The sequence below is a fragment of the Ornithorhynchus anatinus genome, chromosome X1 (assembly GCF_004115215.2).
Source record: "Ornithorhynchus anatinus isolate Pmale09 chromosome X1, mOrnAna1.pri.v4, whole genome shotgun sequence".
Taxonomy (NCBI): Eukaryota; Metazoa; Chordata; class Mammalia; order Monotremata; family Ornithorhynchidae; genus Ornithorhynchus; species Ornithorhynchus anatinus.
Window position 1 is genome coordinate 26,994,067 of NC_041749.1, and position 17,737 is coordinate 27,011,803.

The window sequence follows — 17,737 nt, forward strand, 5'->3', positions numbered from 1 at the left end:
TCTCTGCTGCCTTTGACACTGTCGACCATCCCCTCCTCCTCCATACCTTATCTCACCTTGGCTTCACGGACTCTGTCCTCTCCTGGTTCTTCTCTTACCTCTCTGGCTGGTCATTCTCGGTCTCCTTTGCTGGTGCCTCCTCCCCCTCCCATCCTTTAACTGTTGGAGTTCCTCAAGGATCAGTTCTTGGTCCTCTTCTGTTCTCCATTTACACTCACTCCCTTGGTGAACTCATTCGCTCTCACGGCTTTGACTACCATTTCTACGCAGATGACACACAGATCTACATCTCCGCCCCATCCTCTCCCCCTCCCTTCAGGCTCGCATCTCCTCCTGCCTCCGGGACGTCTCCACCTGGATGTCGGACCACCACCTAAAACTCAACGTGAGCAAGACTGAGCTCCTCATCTTCCCTCCCAAACCCGGTCCTCTCCCAGATTTCTCTATCACCGTGGATGGCACGACCATCCTTCCCGTCTCTCAGGCCCGCAATCTCGGTGTCATCCTTGACTCGTCCCTCTCGTTCACCCCACACATCCTATCCGTTACCGAGACCTGCCGGTTTCACCTTTACAATATCGCCAAGATCCGCCCTTTCCTCTCCACCCAAACGGCTACCTTACTGCTACGGGCTCTTGTTATATCCCGGCTAGACTACTGTGTCAGCCTTCTCTCTGACCTCCCTTCCTCCTCTCTCGCCCCGTTCCAGTCGATTCTTCACTCCGCTGCCCGGCTCATCTTCCTGCAGAAACGATCTGGGCATGTCACTCCCCTTCTTAAACAACTCCAGTGGTTGCCTATCAACCTCCGCTCCAAACAAAAACTCCTCACTCTAGGCTTCAAGGCTCTACATCACCTTGCCCCTTCCTACCTCTCCTCCCTTCTCTCCTTCTACTGCCCACCCCGCACGCTCCGCTCCTCTGCTGCCCACTTCCTCACCGTCCCTCGGTCTCGCCTATCCCGCCGTCAACCCCTGGGCCACGTCCTCCCGCGGTCCTGGAACGCCCTCCCTCCTCACCTCCGCCAAACTGATTCTCTTCCCCTCTTCAAAACCCTACTTAAAACTCACCTCCTCCAAGAGGCCTTCCCAGACTGAGCTCCTCTTCTCCCTCTACTCCCTCTACCACCCCCTCTTTACCTCTCCGCAGCTAAACCCTCTTTTCCCCCTTTCCCTCTGCTCCTCCCCCCTCCCTTCCCATCCCCTCAGCACTGTACTCGTCTGCTCAACTGTATATATTTTCATTACCTTATTTATTTTGTTAATGAAATGTACATCGCCTTGATTCTATTTAGTTGCCATTGTTTTTACGAGATGTTCTTCCCCTCGACTCTGTTTATTGCCATTGTTCTTGTCTGTCCGTCTCCCCCCGATTAGACTGTAAGCCCGTCAAACGGCAGGGACTGTCTCTATCTGTTGCTGACTTGTTCATTCCAAGCGCTTAGTACAGTGCTCTGCACATAGTAAGCGCTCAATAAATACTATTGAATGAATGAATGAATGAATGAATGAATGAATGAATGAATGAAAAGCAAGACTGCAGAAGGAGAAATTAGGTCTAGAGGATTAGATTTGGGAATCATCCACATAGAGAAGCAGCATGGCTCAGTGGAAAGAGCCCGGGCTTGGAAGTCAGAGGTCATGCGTTCGTATCCCAACTCTGCTACTTGTCAGCTGTGTGACTGTGGGCAAGTCACTTAACTTCTCTGTGTCTCAGTTACCTCATCTGTAAAATGGGGTTTAACTGTGAGCCTCACGTGGAACAACCTGATTACCCTGTATCTACCCCAGCGCTTAGAACAGTGCTCTGCACATAGTAAGCACTTAACAAATACCAACATTATTATTATAAAGGTGGTAGTTGAAGCCATGTGAGAGAATGAGTTTTCCAAGGGAGTGGGTCTAGATGGAAAATAGAAGCAGACTCAGAAATGAGGAATCCCCTCCCCCCCCATTTAATAGGCGAGAAACAGAGGAGGAGCTCACAAAAGAGAGAATGAGCGGTCAGAGAGATGGGAGGAGAACCAGGAGATGACAGTGTCAGTGAAGCCGAGGTAGGAAATTGTTTCCAGGAGAAGGGGATGGATGACAGTGTCAAAAGCAGCTGAGAGGTCAAGGAGGATTTGGATGGAGTAGAGGCCATTGGATTTGGCAAGAAGGAGATCACTGTTGACCTTTGAGAGCAAGTTTTCTGTGGAATGAAGGGGATGGAAGCCAAATTGCAGGGGTTCAAGGAGAGAACTGGAGGAGAGGAACTTGAGACAATGAGAGCTAAAGTCATTCAGAAAAAATTAATAAAGCACATCTTGGACTTTGAAACTTTTTCTAAGTGGGTGTGGGAAATTTTACAGTTTGATAGGCATTTTGCACTGATTCATCTGTATGGTACAGTAGTTCCCTGTTCCTCCTTTTCTCATCCTGGACTCAACACATCTAATCAGTCAATTATTTCCAGCAACTATGTTGTGTTGGCTGGTTCTGTCACCACCCAGGTGAAAATTCCCTTGAGTTTCAAAAAAGAAAATAGGTATGGTCGCATATCTAAATGATCATATTTGAAATCACCTCTTTTTTTAATGTCACTCTGTATGCTGAATGGAACAAGTCACTTAAAAAATGATTGTCCAGTTATGGACAAAGAAATGGATTCCACAAATTGTAACACCATTTATTGTCATCTAGCATCTCATTTATTTCTTGACCTGAAAACATTAATTCATAACAAAACTACTTATTTGCTTCAGACAAGTAGGGTGCCTTTAGATTCAGGATTAACCTCCCTGATGATCTGTTAGATTGTGTGGCCTTATATAGAAGGTGAAAAGGGACTCACTTTGATAAATCACTTTTTCCTCTTAAGTGGTTTTCCAACATGGAACCCACTGATGATCCCCAAAATTTAAAAATATAATCATTCCAGGACTGTGTCTACCAACTGTTGTATTGTACTCTCTCAAGTGCTTAGTACAGTGCTCTGCACACAGTAAGCACTCAGTAAATATGACTCAATGATGGATTGATAACACTACATTTAGTGTGTGATTTGTAGGAATCTGAGAGAATAGGGAAACACAGTGCTATTAAGTGTCCTAAATTGGTCATTAATGAGATGCAACTCCACAAAGGAATGACTTCAAACAGAACTGTATGGCGTTTTCTCCAGAATCATTCTATCAGTACACTGAGGGAACTAATTGTGTTTGACTTCGTGGTTGCCGTATCTTTACTTGAAAAAGTGAACTTTAAGCAGTTACAAATTTGTTCTCTTTAAAATGCTAATGTACTGATAATGTGTTTCTGATACATATCTTGACGGTTTGAAACAAGCTTGAAAGGCAGAAACCCAGTTGTTTGCAAACCTCCCCTGAAACAATGTCTCCCAACCCCTGGTTTACTGTTCAAACAATAACCCAATTGTGACTTTTTGTTAAGGCAGGAACAAGATAATTATGATAGACTGTAAACTCCTTGAAACAGGGAACCTGTCTCTCAAATCTATGTTGTATTCTCTCAAGTGTTTAGTACAGTGTTCTTTGCTCAATAAATAAAATTGATTGATAGGGAACCTGTCTAGAGTAGCAGTGTGTCTTGGAGGAATGGTGGGCCTGAGAGTTCGAATCCCTACTCTGCCACTTGCCTGCTGATTGACCTTGGCATATCATTTAACTTTTCTCTGCCTCATAATCTCATCTGTAAAATGCTGATTAAAGCTTTGAGCCCCATGTGGAAGGCAGACTGTGTCCAAGCTCGGATCTACCCCTGAACTAAGTTCAGTGTCTGGCACACATAGTAAGCACCTAACAAATACAAAAAAAGTGTATCAACTCTGCTGTATTGTACTCTCCCAAGCACTTAATGCTCTGCACACGGTAAATACTCAGTAAATATCACTATGTAGTAAAATGTTTATTTCAGGGGTACCCAGTCAAGAATCACCAACCTTCCGAAAGTGGAAAACCAGTTGTTTTAAGAAACTGATCGAGCAAAGATTCTCCGTGATGGCACCCAGAGAGCAGGAGTTTGGTTCTTTCTCACAAATGCTCATATACTTCAAGGCTCTCCATCACCTTGCCCCCTCCTACCTCTCCTCCCTTCTCTCTTTCTACTGCCCACCCCGCACACTCCGCTCCTTTGCCGCCCACCTCCTCACCGTCCCCCATTTTCGCCTATCCCGCCGTCGACCCCTGGGCCACGTCCTCCCACAGTCCTGGAATGCCTTCCCTCCTCACCTCTGCCAAACTATTTCCCTTCCCCTCTTCAAAACCCTACTTAGAGCTCACCTCTTCCAAGAGGCCTTCCCAGACTGAGCTTCCCCTTTTCCCTCTGCTCCTTCTGCTCCCCCTCTACCTCTCCCTTCACCTCCCCTCAGCTAAGCCCTCTCTTCCCCCCTTTCCCTCTGCTCCTCACCCTCTACCTTCCTCTCCCCTCAGCACTGTGCTCGTCCACTCAACTGTATATATTTTCATTAATAATAATGTTGGTATTTGTTAAGCGCTTCCTATGTGCTGAACACTGTTCTAAGCGCTGGGGTAGACATAGGGGAATCAGGTTGTCCCACGTGGGGCTCACAGTCTTCATCCCCATTTTACAGATGAGGGAACTGAGGCACAGAGAAGTTAAGTGACTTGCCCACAGTCACACAGCTGACAAGTGGCAGAGCTGGGATTCGAACTCATGACCTCTGACTCCAAAGCCCATGCTCTGTCCACTGAGCCACGCTGCTTCATTACCCTATTTATTTTGTTAATGAGATGTACATCACCTTGATTCTATTTATTGCTATTGTTTTAATGAGATGTTCATCCCCTTGATTCTATTTATTGCTATTGTTTTTGTCTGTCTCCCCCAGTTAGGCTGTAAGCCCATCAAAGGGCAGGGACAGTCTCTGTCTGTTACCGATTTGTACATTCCAAGTGCTTAGTACAGTGCTCTGAACATAGTAAGTGCTCACTAAATACTATTGAATGAATATACCCCTTAGATTCCTATCCCACCTACTTTATTCCTCTTTAACAAAGATTTAGCTTTATTTAGCTTCTATGCATGAGAGACATCACTGGTTTGTAAACTAACATCATAGAGGAGTTTGCCTCTTTCTGGTGTGTTCATTTGGAATGGTGATAATTGTGATTAGCTGTTGATTCTATTTAAAATGTTCTTCACTGGACTTAATAAATGCCAGTGCATTTTTTTTTCCCTAGGATGCTCAATTTGAACCAGAACACTTTCGCAATACAATAGTCTGTGAGAAACCTAACAATAATCTCAACAAATTCAAAGGTTATATGTAAGTAATAGATGTTTTCATGCTATCTGTATATTTTTCTCTTCTTGAATTTAAACTGGACTTAAATAAATACTTTCCACAATTTGCTCAGCAGATCTGAATCTGATTTGGGAAGACTTATTTCCTTTTACCTCTCACAAAATTGGCTATGTTTGCACTTCTCTTTGGTGGAATGATGGTTTTGCATGCACTTTGCCTCTCTCTGGATTATTCAGTGGTTTTAAGAAATAGTTTTAAAACCTTCAGGTGTAGAAAAACAGAATATGATCCATTCAGTCCTCATTGTTAGCTCAGGGAGTGAAATTGCCTTTTCCAAAAGTTATCGTGGTGATAAAGGAACTGAATATTCAGGAATTCTCCCTTTTTGTTTCAATATTGGCAAAGGCTATCGCAAGTCCTGTTAACAGGAAGTCAGTAGTATTGAAATAAAGGAAATGGGATCGTATTTGAATAAAAGAGGGCAGAACCCTGAACTTTCTTTCTCAAAGAATGTCTTCAGGAAAATATGCCTGTAATAAAGGAACAGAGTGGCACCTGTTACCTTTTAATCTGACCATTTATGAATCATGCATTGTCATAATTCTCATTCACTTGATGATAATTCTGTTCCCTAGCAAGGCGGTTGACACAGGTGAAACCCAATCTAATCCAGGGAGTTTCTGTATATGTAGCTTCAGCAAACTCCATTCCCAGTAAGAGATGAAGTGTGCTCAAAAGTACCCAAAACTGAATCATGGGAGAGAAAGAGACTTAGTAGTCCTATTATCTCCCCCTTTGTCCTCCTCTTTTTTTTCTTCCCTTCCCTCTCCCTTACTTTCTTTGCCCTCTTCCTTTCCTTCCTTACTCAAAATGGGGATTCAGTACCTGTTCTCCCCTCTACTTAGTCTCTGAGCCCCATGAGGATCAGGACTGTGCCCAACCTGATTATCATGTATTTATCCTCACACTTGGAACAATGCTTGACAAATGGTAAACACTTAACATAACATTATTATCATTGTCGTTATTCATTCAATCATATTTATTGAGCACATATTGTGTGCAAAGCGCTGTATAAGCACTTCGTTATCATTATTAATCTGTCCCTCCCAATCTCCTCTGTGTGCTAGCAGGATGAAAGAAAAAGGAACAGAGAAGCAAAGAAAGAAAGTCTGTCTAGGAAAATGAGAAGGGGGAGAAAAAGAAGTCATGGGGAAGGCAAAAAAGATTTTTGCTGGGATGTGGTATAGGCTTATTTGCTACCTAAAATCAGTAGAATTGACTGAGGTCCCTAGCTTTCCCAGGAGTTTCTGGGTGGGACCTTTCTTGAAACTCTTCAGTAGGAGTCAGTATGAGCCTCCGACCTGCTTTATTTGAATGAACTTTCCTCCAGAAACCATTTCAGAGATTAAAGGTGTATATTTTTGAAAATGTGACTTGTCAACAGACAGATCCCAAGTTAGTTGAATGAAACCTCACTGTAAGCTCTAACCCTGGATGCAAAGTGACAGACCTTATAGTAATCTTCTTTGTGGCTGTCAACCAAATGGATCAACCTGTCTGAAGAGAATTTAATGATATTTCCAGGTGATTCTTAATGGAAGATTTCCACAAACCACAGTGCTGATAAAATGATAGCTGAGATTCATTCATTTCCTAGCCACCTTTTGGCAAGAGAGGCAGCAAATGAGACAAAGAAATCTTTTCCAAAGTAGTTGAGAAACCACAGACTGTCATGGCTTAAACAGTTTGAGGTGATACATTGGCCCTAACATCAGCCAGTTTTAAGAAATGAACAGGAAATCCACATTAGCATCGGTAGATGCTCTGGACATGTGCTCCTTGGTGCTCTGTCAACCCAGTTGTTAACGGGAAGTTTAATACTTCCCTTGTTTTCCCAGAGGCTGTTCCATGCCTTCCTGTCCTATTTTCAGGTCAGCAAGGCATCATGGCCAAATGTGCTCAATGGGTCTTGTTGAATAGAGATCTAAGAGCTTTCCTGGGAATCTAGGAACTTACTCCATTAAAGAAATAACAGCACAGATAATTGAAATTCACAGATAATGCAAAAGTCTTATTTTCTTTTAGACTGAAGGCTCATCCTCTATAATGTAAATGCAGCATGGACAGGGAATATACTTTCCAAGAGCTTAGTACAGTGCTCTGCACACAGTAAGCACTCAATAAATACGATTAAATGCATGAATGTCTACCAACTTTCTTATACTGTACTCTCTCAAGTGCTTAGTACAGTGCTCTGCACAGACAGTAAGTGCTCGATAAATGAGATTGATTACATCAGCAATTATAACTTCTTTCCCCAGCAAGCGTGTTAACACAGCTGTTATTTTAGCAGTTAAATGAACAGACTTATTTGAGCTGCCTTTGCCCATCCTCTGCTGAGTCATGAAGTACTCAAAAGATGGGTAGCAGGAATGGGAAGGAGGAATAGCAAAGCATCTTGATAATCCTCAGATTGGGTTACCAAATCCAGGGAAACTGAGATTCAGGTCTTTCTTTGAGAGTTGGTCACTTATAAATTTGGCCCTCTTTCCCAACATTCCCCAGCATATGGAGGTGTCCAGTTCTATGCCAGGAAAAGAAAAGAGTTGTTATAATTCTAAGGAGGGTAGCAAACTAAGAGAAAGGGTCCCCACCCCTAAGTGTTCCCAGTCCCTTCCTGAAGAGCACCTGCTTTTAGTTAAATATGTACTGCTTCTGGTGCCTCAAGTTCCCAGCCAGGTTCAGATGATGGACCCAGAAATGCCATGCTCTTGGAATGGATGGGAGCTCTTGGGCAAGGGGCTAGGAACTTTACTTGGGCACAGGAATTGGCACTTCCTTCCCCAGAGGGTCTCCCTTCCATCCCCAGAACTGAGACCACCGTGAGAGGTCCCCTCTTTTCTTTGCCTGATTCTGGTGGAAACTGCGACTGCCTCAGGTTAGACCACCTCAATTTCAGGGAACCCTGGATTAGGAGCCACCATAGAACAAGGGAAAACAGGTGTTCCCCATGGTTAGAGGAAGAGGAGAATGTATGTTCTGGGGACAAGGAACGTGACTTCTCCTTCTTTCCCAAACACTCAGGTATTTTTTTCTGGTGTTTAAGTACTTACTCTGTGCCAGCCACTGTACTTAGCACTGGAGTAGATATAATCCACATGGGGCTCGCAGTCTTAATCCCACTTTATGGATGGGGATTTTACAGTTCTCTCCCAGCCCCAATATGGGCCCTGGTCAGGGACATTCCCGAGGCTCAGACCCTGGAGTTTCAGCCTGCAAAGCGATTCACTTGAAGCAAAGACGGAATGTGAACTGGACTCATTTCTGTCCTTCTCTCCCAGGGAACACCCTAACCAAACAAGAACGGCTCTTGGCAGCGAAAGCCTCCTTCTGAGAGGCTGCACCATCAGGAACACTGAAGTGGCAGTCGGCATTGTCATCTATGCAGGTGAGAGCCTTTTATCTGGTGCCTGATGATCACTTTTCCTTGTTGCTCACCTTCTTAATCACTGCCTGTTCCATTTCATCAAGTATCCACTATTCTGGGCTAGTGAGACAGACCTGTAGTGGTACAATGACCTTTTTTCCAATGATAATTGTTAAGCCCTTACTATGTGCCAGGCACTGTTTTAAGTCCTGGAGTAGATACAAGGTAATCAAGTGGGACCCAATCCATGTCCCTCAAAGTGCTCACAGTTGTAATCCCATTTTACAGATGAAGTATCTGAGGCACAGAGAAGTTAACTGACTTGCCCACGGTCACACAGACAAGTGGCGTAGCCAAGGATTAGTATTCTGACTTGGCCAGGTTATTTGTTCAGTCCTTCCATTACAGAGGTACATGCCAAGGCAGTGTCAACCCTTGTCTTAATTTTTCTCCTCTTTCTCCATCCTCCCCCTACCACTTTTCCTTGCTACAGTATCTACACTCATGCCTTCCCTATGTGTTCTGTGACTGCCCAGAGACTCAGCTAGTTCTCTTTGGTTTCCTGGACAACTGACTGCGGTCCTCCTTTTACAAAGGCATAAAAAGAATAACTATTATAGTGATATAGTAATAATATGTAAGTACTTACTATGTGTCAAGCACTGTACTAAGCACTCGGATTGACAAAAGATAATCAGGTCGAACGAGTTCCTGTCCCACGTGGGGCTCACAGTCCAAGTAGGAGGGAGAACAAGGTACTTAATCCCCATATTACAAATCTGGAAACTGAGGCCCAGATAAATTTCAGTAATTTATCATAGGCAAGTGTCGATGCTGGGAAGTTAGATTACTCACCTTAGGTCACACAATGGAAAGGTGGCAAAACTGGGATTAAAACCCAGATTCCCTGAATCCCAGGTCTGTGCATCAGCAGTAGATAAGCCTTTGCCTTACTTGGGAAACCTTTGGATCATGAGGTTAAAAGCATCAGAAATCCAAGTATTCCCCATCTGAACTGGATTATCAAGATGTCATGCTCTATCAAGCAGCCCTGAGATTAGCTGGCATTGGCCACCTGATGGCTGCAGGTGACCCCTGCACCGGTGGGACAACTGGTGAGCCTGGCTTCTACCCACCTCCTACCTCCCCACCCCCCATCCCTCAGCCTGGCCTTCCATCTATCTCTTTTGCAAATGCAGAGCAACAGCAGAGAAGGATGCTAATTTTGATTTCTCAGAAACATTCTCCCCAAGTCTCTATCTCTAAAGTTTTAATAAAGTTTCAGATCCTGTCAGCAGGAAGAGCCTGGCTCTAAACTCTTCCAGCAGCAGGGACAGTGGAGCTGGGGGACCAATAAAAAAACGTGGCCCATAACCATGCTGTCAACAATCCCTTTGACTGAGTGAAGGAAGATCAGATCAGGACTCCTGGGATGGCCATAATAGAATCAGATGCAGCTTAGGCAGTCATTGTCATGTACCCACTGGAGTCAGATACCGTCCTGCGGATGTTTCTTTGTGAGGATTTAGGGAAAAACAACTACTCCATCTTCCTTTTGCATCCGGAAAGAATTTTTCTTTGCTTGGCGCTTACAAAGAGCTGATTTTCCCCAGTTAGAGCTACAACTTCAGAAGGCAAATTAATGTTCTCGGGTAGTGAGAGCACAGTAAATGATTTGATTTGTTCCCCAATTACCCACATAATTTTTGGAGTAAATACAGATTGGAGGAAGTCAGACTCCCTGAAACTTAGTTCTCTTTTCACTTAGATTTTCAACATGCTTTCTTTGTCTGGCTTGGGACCTAGGGCAATGTCGAGTATCTCAGTGGGTCCCTGTAATGGAATAAGGGTCCCCAAGTTCTTGGAATCCAGATCACACAGTCAATTCACCTTAGAATCGGATGAATCTCTTATTGTTGTTGTTGAAAAAGTTCCTGCTGGTCCAGGCAGAACGGAATGAGTTTTTAGGGCTAATTAAACACTCCAGCTCCAACCCTCATGCCATAGATTTTTACTACATTTTGTTTGATTTTTCTGGACAGGCACAAAGCAAAACAAAATCTATAGGACTCCTGTGGCATAAAAGGGCATGGCTGACTTATTTTGTGTCCCTCTCATTAAACGAAGGCAGTTTTCCAATCTGCTAACGTCTCATTCTCCAATCCTTACTTCTTTAACACTATGTTCTCTTTGAACTCTGATTTTGCACAACTCCAGTGATTGCTGTATGTTATTGACCTATTGGTTTTCGGCAAAAGGCTAAGGAAGAATGTGCCAACTTAGAAGCAAAGTAATTGAAGCAGGATGGAATAATTTCAATATTTTGTTTATTTAGCAAGTGTGGGTTATGAATACTGAGAGAATTTCAAATTTATGACCATCTACAAGGCAGATGTTTCAGCATTATTCCAATTGCCCCTGCTGAGAATGTTTTTCTCCATGGGAGGCTTCCTCTCTTCTCTCACCCCCCAATAAAAGTATTTCATTTATTATTGCACATCAGCAAGTGGACCCCACATGGGGCAGGTTTTGACATATCCCAGAGAGTTTTTTGATTCCCAACATTGGTGTTCAGCAATATTGTCACCTGGGAAAATTCAATCAGGACTTCTTGGGTGTCTTTTCACTTTACAAACCCAAAAAATGATGCAGTAAGAAGTGTTCAGGTCTAATATGGTCTTTTTTTTTTCCAAATTAAGGATTCTTAAAGTACTCTGCAGAACAGAATTGAGTTCTGATGTCCTTGCTTTATAGTTTTGGAAATAGCATCTAGGAAGAGTATGTGCTGGAATCCAGTTTACAATGGGCAATGAGACCTTTGATCTTAGCCGAAAGCTTCCTTTGCCCCTCCCTGATTTCCAGCTTGTCACTCACAGTCACATTTATCAAGAGCTTACTGTGTGCAGAGCACTGTTCTAAGTACTCTAAGTAAGAGTCCAGTATAACAATATAACAGACACATTCCCTGCTCACAATAAGCTTACAGTCTAGAAGGGGAGATAGAAATTAATATAAATGAGTAAATTACAGATACATACATAAGTGATGTGGGGCTGGGAGAAGCAGATGAATAAAGGGAGCAAGTTAGGGTAACAAAGGAGTTGGAGAAAGGGAAAAGAGGGCTGAATCAGGGAAGCTCTCTTGGAGGAGATGTGCCTTCAAATAAGGCTTTGAAGGTGGGGAGGACTGGGGAGCTGTGTATTACAATGTTCTCTCTTTGCCTCTTCCCCATTCTTACTGTAAAATGGAGCCAGACCCATTTTGCTGAGATAAAGCTGGCATTAAACTGATGTACTGACATTTTTAAGCAAACTATTTAGATTGTTGGGTGTTTCTGTCAACTGCTAACTACTCAGCTTTAACAAACAGACAAGCACAATCTGGTGGTGTCCTTAAAACATGTTCCTGGTTGGCTAATGAATAACTCCTTTGCTCTCTGGAAGCAGGAGGATCAAGAAGAAATGCAAGCACGCAGGAGCCAGTTTGCAATATAATCAATCAATCAATAGTATTTACTGAGTGCTTACTATTTGCAGAGCACTTGTACTAAAGCACTTGGGAGCATACACTACGACAGATATCAAGATTTAGTTAGGGTAATTCCTGGCTCTCCTTGTTCCTTCGACTAATAACAGTGTGCTCTCCTTTTTCCTCCGACTAATAAGAGTGTATAAATAAAGTCCCTGGACATCCCAAACTGGTCCCACTGCCCTTAGGGAGCCCAGAAGAACAGGGATAGGACTGCTACTACCTTTGACCTGGCCACATGTTCCAAGAATCCTAAGACAAAAGATCTGAGTTAGAGGGAGCCCAGAGGTGAAGGCCCAGGAGCAAAGGGGTTCAAGAATGATGAAAACAACAGAGGTGATGAGGGTGAAACTGTTTTTTCCATCTTTTTCCCTGTCCTCTGAATCACGGTCTTGGGGGGAAAACAGTGAGTATTACAATAAAATAATAATACTAATAATAATGATATTTATTAAGCACTGGGGTACATCCAAGGTAATCAGATCAGACACAGTCCTTGTCCCATATGGGACTCATGTTTTGAGAGAGGGAGCACAGGGATGTATCCCCTTTTTACAGATGAGGAAACTGAGGCACTGAAAAGTCAAGTGACTTGCCTAAGTAACTCACAAAGTCAGGATGAGAATAGTCTTCTGACTTCCAGGCTGGTATTCATTCTACAAATCCACAACTGCATCCCAGAAAAACTGAGAGGAGGCTAAAAATCTGATCTTCATATAGCTGTGCTGAAGGATGAGGTAGCGAACAGCATGGCTTAATGGAAAGAGCATGGGCTTGGTAGTCAGGACATAGGTTTTAATCCCAGCTCTGCCACTTGTCTGCTATGTGACCTTGGACAAATCACTTAACTTCTCTGTGCCTGTTACCTCATCTGTAAAGTGGGGATTAAGACTGTGAGCTCCATGTGGGACAGGGACTGTGTCCAATCTTTTATCTACCTATCCGCTTAGAACAGTGCTTGACCCATAGTAAATCCTTAACAAATACTATTACTATTATTATTCCACAGTTACACCTGTGACTGAATGTGAGCCCGTTGTTGGGTAGGGACTGTCTCCATTTGTTGCTGAATTGTACTTTCCAAGTGCTTAGTACAGTGCTCTGCACGCAGTAAGCGCTCAGTAAATACGATTGAGTGAATGAATGTGACAGTGGTGTTGCTCACTGACAAGGGTAGCTAACAGGATATGCTTTGATTTTTCTGGTAAGGCAAAAAGGGTCCAATCTCAGCAGTAAAGCCTGCCTGTGCATCTTTTCTTTCTGCTATTACAACGCAGCAACTAGATTCTAATTTAATAAACAGAAAGTGTTCCTTTTTTATATTCCCTACTGTTTAGTTACCAGTTTTATCCTCATAGTGATAATCAAATAGCATTAAAGTCATTCCCTGACATATTGGTTTCCTTTCATTTTGTACAGCAATATGTGATTGGCATTTTCTAATTCAGCTACCAAGGAGTATTCCAAAGTAGTTAAACCTCAGGAGGATGCTTAAAGAAGAAAAAAAAACAGCTTGAAATATATACAGTATATTGTTGTTGTTGTTGGTTTCCCCTAAGTGGAGTTTACTGCTTGAAGTTTTATTCACCAAGCCCTCAAGTAGAAACAGATTTTCGAACCAGCTGCATGAAAATCCCAACATCTTAGATATCAGAAAGAACTTCTGAACTATAAGGATGAAAAAACATTAGAACAGGTTACAGGAGGAGGGAGGGAAATATCCATCTCCAGCTTTTAAAGAGAAGATGTTTGAAAAAGAATTGAACACCCCTGGCATGGATGGATTACACATTCAACAGACTGGAGTAAGGGGATGAATCAAATATCACTCAAGGTCCTTTCTAGCTCTGGGATTCTAAGACTTTGATCTGTCTTTGCTGCCTTTGTAGGAAATAAACTTAGGTGACATCTGAATTCTCTCATAAGTATAGCCTTCTCAACCTACTTTCCTCCTGAGGGTGCTGGAGAGGCAGACTTAACTGGATCAGTAATCTTGGCGATGATCTTAAATTCTGGGTAATCTCTGCTGCTCAGGAACTCTCTCAGTGTTCAAAAGCTCCCCGAAAACAATGAAGTTTGCTTTTTAACCAAGGGCACTTCCTCTTACGGGACAGAATTAAATTGGGACAAAATAAATGGCTTCTGCCTAAACATAGCAGTATTGTGATTTTCTAGCTTCAGATTTGGATGCACCAGTGAAGGTAAATGCAGATCAGAGAATTAGAGACAAAATTCCTCCCTAAGGGATCTTGCAGCCTATTCTGGGAACCAAGAAGCTTATTCATACTCTTTATGCCAAATAAAATGACCATGTGAGGGTAAAATATCCCATATACCATCTGCCCACTGTGAGAAACAGTCCCCAACTGCTTTTATCTTATGCTTTTGCTTTCAAAAATTCTGGACCAATATCATATTACAGAAGGCAGCAAGTTTCAGGGCAGAAAGGCCAAACAAAATGAAACCTTTGAGCAATTGTGCAAAAAGCTAGTCATAAAACTTAAATAGAAAAGAGGTGGGAAAACAGATAATGAAGAGGACAAGAGGTGAGGTGAAAGAAAGGAGGAAGAGGAGGAACAGGGAGAGAGATAAAGAGTGAAAGCAGGATAGAGAAAGAACTTAATTCCTAGTTTTCAGTTGGGAACAGAAAGAAGGAGAGAGGACAGGAGCAGCTGTTGCAAACCATTTTTTCTGTTGTGCCATTTCACTCTCTTCTCCTCCTCCTCCTATGTTGCTGCTGCTGCTGTTTCACTACTCTAAACCAGAAGCATGGCAGGGGGTGGGGGTTAAATTGTTTTCTCAAATGTTTGTAAGGACCATGATAAATTCAACACCTAGTACCCAGCTAGGAGGCTGCTTTTGTCCCCATCCTACGGGAAGGTGATCCTCCTTCCCGCCCGGCTTGGCTGGCTCACCTTGGCATTACTGCTGCTCGCCAGGCACTGGGAAGAGGATAGGCCAAGAGTAACTCCAACTCACTGTGGCCATCAGGTGAGTTTGATGGAAAGCCCTCCAGTGCCCAGGTCGAGTGAGGCCTCATCCTGACATCTGAGAGCAAAGAATGGAGCCAGCATTTTGGCTCTTCCTACACCCTTGTCCTGGTCAAGGCAGGCCAGCTCCTTCCTGCCCCAAAAACTGCGGGACCTAAACTAAAATGCCACCCCTATTGGATGTCTGCCTCAGCTCAAAAGCCACACCAGGTAACAAGAACTGTGAGCTCATTGTGGGCAGGGATTCTCTCTTTATTACTGCAGTGTACTCTCCCAAGAGCTTGGTACAGTGCTCTGCACACAGAAAATGCTCAATAAATATGATTGAATGAATGAATGAAGATGACCCAGATATGGCTCAAGAACCATGGGTTTATTGGAACTTTTTTTTCATCAAACTATAAGTAGGAATCTTTGCCTGATCCCCAGGGAAAATGAGCTCAAACTGCTTGAGCTGGGAGAATGAGCCCCTTTCCGTTTCTCTTTTGTAGGGCATGAAACAAAAGCCATGCTAAATAATAGTGGCCCCCGGTATAAGCGGAGCAAGATTGAGCGGCGGATGAATATCGACATTTTCTTCTGCGTTGGGCTCCTGTTTGTTATGTGCCTCACTGGAGCTGTAGGTATGGAACTTTGCCTGATCTTTGACTAGCTCTGCCGTATGTCACGAGGTCTCCTTGGCCAAAATCTTCCTGGAAACCTCTGTCATTTCTCACACCTGTGACTGCTCTCTTGTGTCCATGCAGACTCAGGAAAGTCAGTCCTGTGTCTAATTAAGCAACAACAAGAAAAACAAAAACACATCATTGCTAAGAGGAGCACCACTATGACTATCAAATTGTATTTATGGGTAGCTTTGCCCAGTGCCCTTATGGTCTACCAGTTCCTGTAGCTGGGCTCTTGACCTCCTAGTATTTTCCCTGACACTACTGTCTTGGTTTAGAAAATAAATACTTTTGCATTAAAATGTTAGATTTGCTTGGGGAGGTGATTAAAGGGTTCAAACGAATTGCCATTAGTTGAGACAGACAACTAATCCCAGACCTAGGGCCTTAAGTCAACTGGACTGTGGCCATATAAGGACTGCAATAAAGAGGAAAAATAGAATCTATTACATTCTCTGTTCCCTCTTTGGGGTTTGTAACTTGTGGCCCTCAAATAACTGCCCTCTGGTTTTAGTAAGTATGGGCCCTTTAAATTGTGAGCCCCTTTGATTATGAGCCCCTCGCAAAGAACAGTGACTGTGCCTCATTCATCTCTCTCACGCTTAGTACAGTTCTCTGCATACAGTGAGTGCTTAATAAATTTTACCACTAAACAGGGCTAAGGAAAAGGGTTGTGGGCTGGTGGATTCTGCTTCCAGCTTGTTTGCATGGTCTCATTCAGTGGTGTGAAAATTTGAAGAACACTGGCAAACAATAACAGCATCAGGCAGCCCTCCCTGGTCTCCTGAAATTAGAAACAAGGAGGCTGTTTCTGAAACAAAGAAGATTGACACTTTCAGTCAAAATGGTGGAGTTTCAGACAAGTCATAAAGATTGAACAAAGTGCCTGCAGCCACAAACCAAAAGCCAGGCTCCACAAATGCACAGTCTGGACAGGACTGCTGGTCAATAATAAAAATAACTGTGATATTTGTTAAGCTCTTCCTGTGTGCCAAGCAGTGTACTAAGCACTGGAGTAAATACAAATGGACAGCCCGCATCCCCCCTTGGGGCATACAGGCTAAGGGGAAGATGATTGTGTATTTCTTCCCAATTTTACAGGTAAGGAAACTGAGGCACAGAGAAGTTAAATGACTTACCCAAGATCACACAGCTGGCAAGTGGGCAAGCTGAGACTAGAACCCAGATCTCCTGTCTCCCAGTCTGCAACTCTCTCCACTAAGTGCAGTCCTGTGTCCCTTAAGTATTCCTCTGCTTTCTGGCCTAACATCAGAAGACACACACATTCACACACTGATTATCCCCTGGCAGTGCCATCTTCAATTACAAAGGATAAATTACAGACCTCCATATAAAATTCCAACTCTTCCCAGCAGCAACCAACCTATTTTCATAACCTCACATCTGATGGCTAAGTGGTATCCCTTGCTGTTGAGTCACCTCAGCTTTGGCAGGAGAAAATGAAGTCTTTAAGCTGTCAGATAAGACCCTCAGTGGCAGCTCCAATGCTCCTTCCAGCTGGCGGCCTACCAAAACGCTACTGTTTCATGTGCTGGGTCTTTATTGGATTATCAGCCTCTGAACACCCTCCCTTGGGCAGGCCAGCTTGTGTGGTATAAAGTTGTTGGGTTTTTCCCTTTATGCAGTTGGGTGGGGTCAGGGCCTGTAACCATAAATCAAAAAAGTGGCAATAACACCAAATAATAAAACATCTACACATTTAATAACAATGTGCATTCATTATGCCCATTTGTATTGGCTGAGGTGACGAGTTGGCAAACTAATCTCAAGTCATTCTGTACAAGTTGAGCATGCCCCTCTGCTGCTTACAAGACTGTCTTGGTGACCAAAGCCACATAT

The 17,737-nt window shown here is 43.4% G+C and overlaps 1 protein-coding gene across 1 annotated transcript in view; it reads left to right on the forward strand.

The window, feature by feature from the left end:
• Window positions 1-17,737, forward strand: part of ATP10B (ATPase phospholipid transporting 10B (putative)) — an 83,704-nt gene that overhangs the window by 33,253 nt on the left and 32,714 nt on the right. The window contains exons 4-6 of the mRNA XM_039910163.1: window positions 5,200-5,285; window positions 8,609-8,715; window positions 15,704-15,835. Coding sequence (XP_039766097.1) covers window positions 5,200-5,285; window positions 8,609-8,715; window positions 15,704-15,835 — 325 coding nt within the window. The remainder of the gene's footprint in view (window positions 1-5,199; window positions 5,286-8,608; window positions 8,716-15,703; window positions 15,836-17,737) is intronic.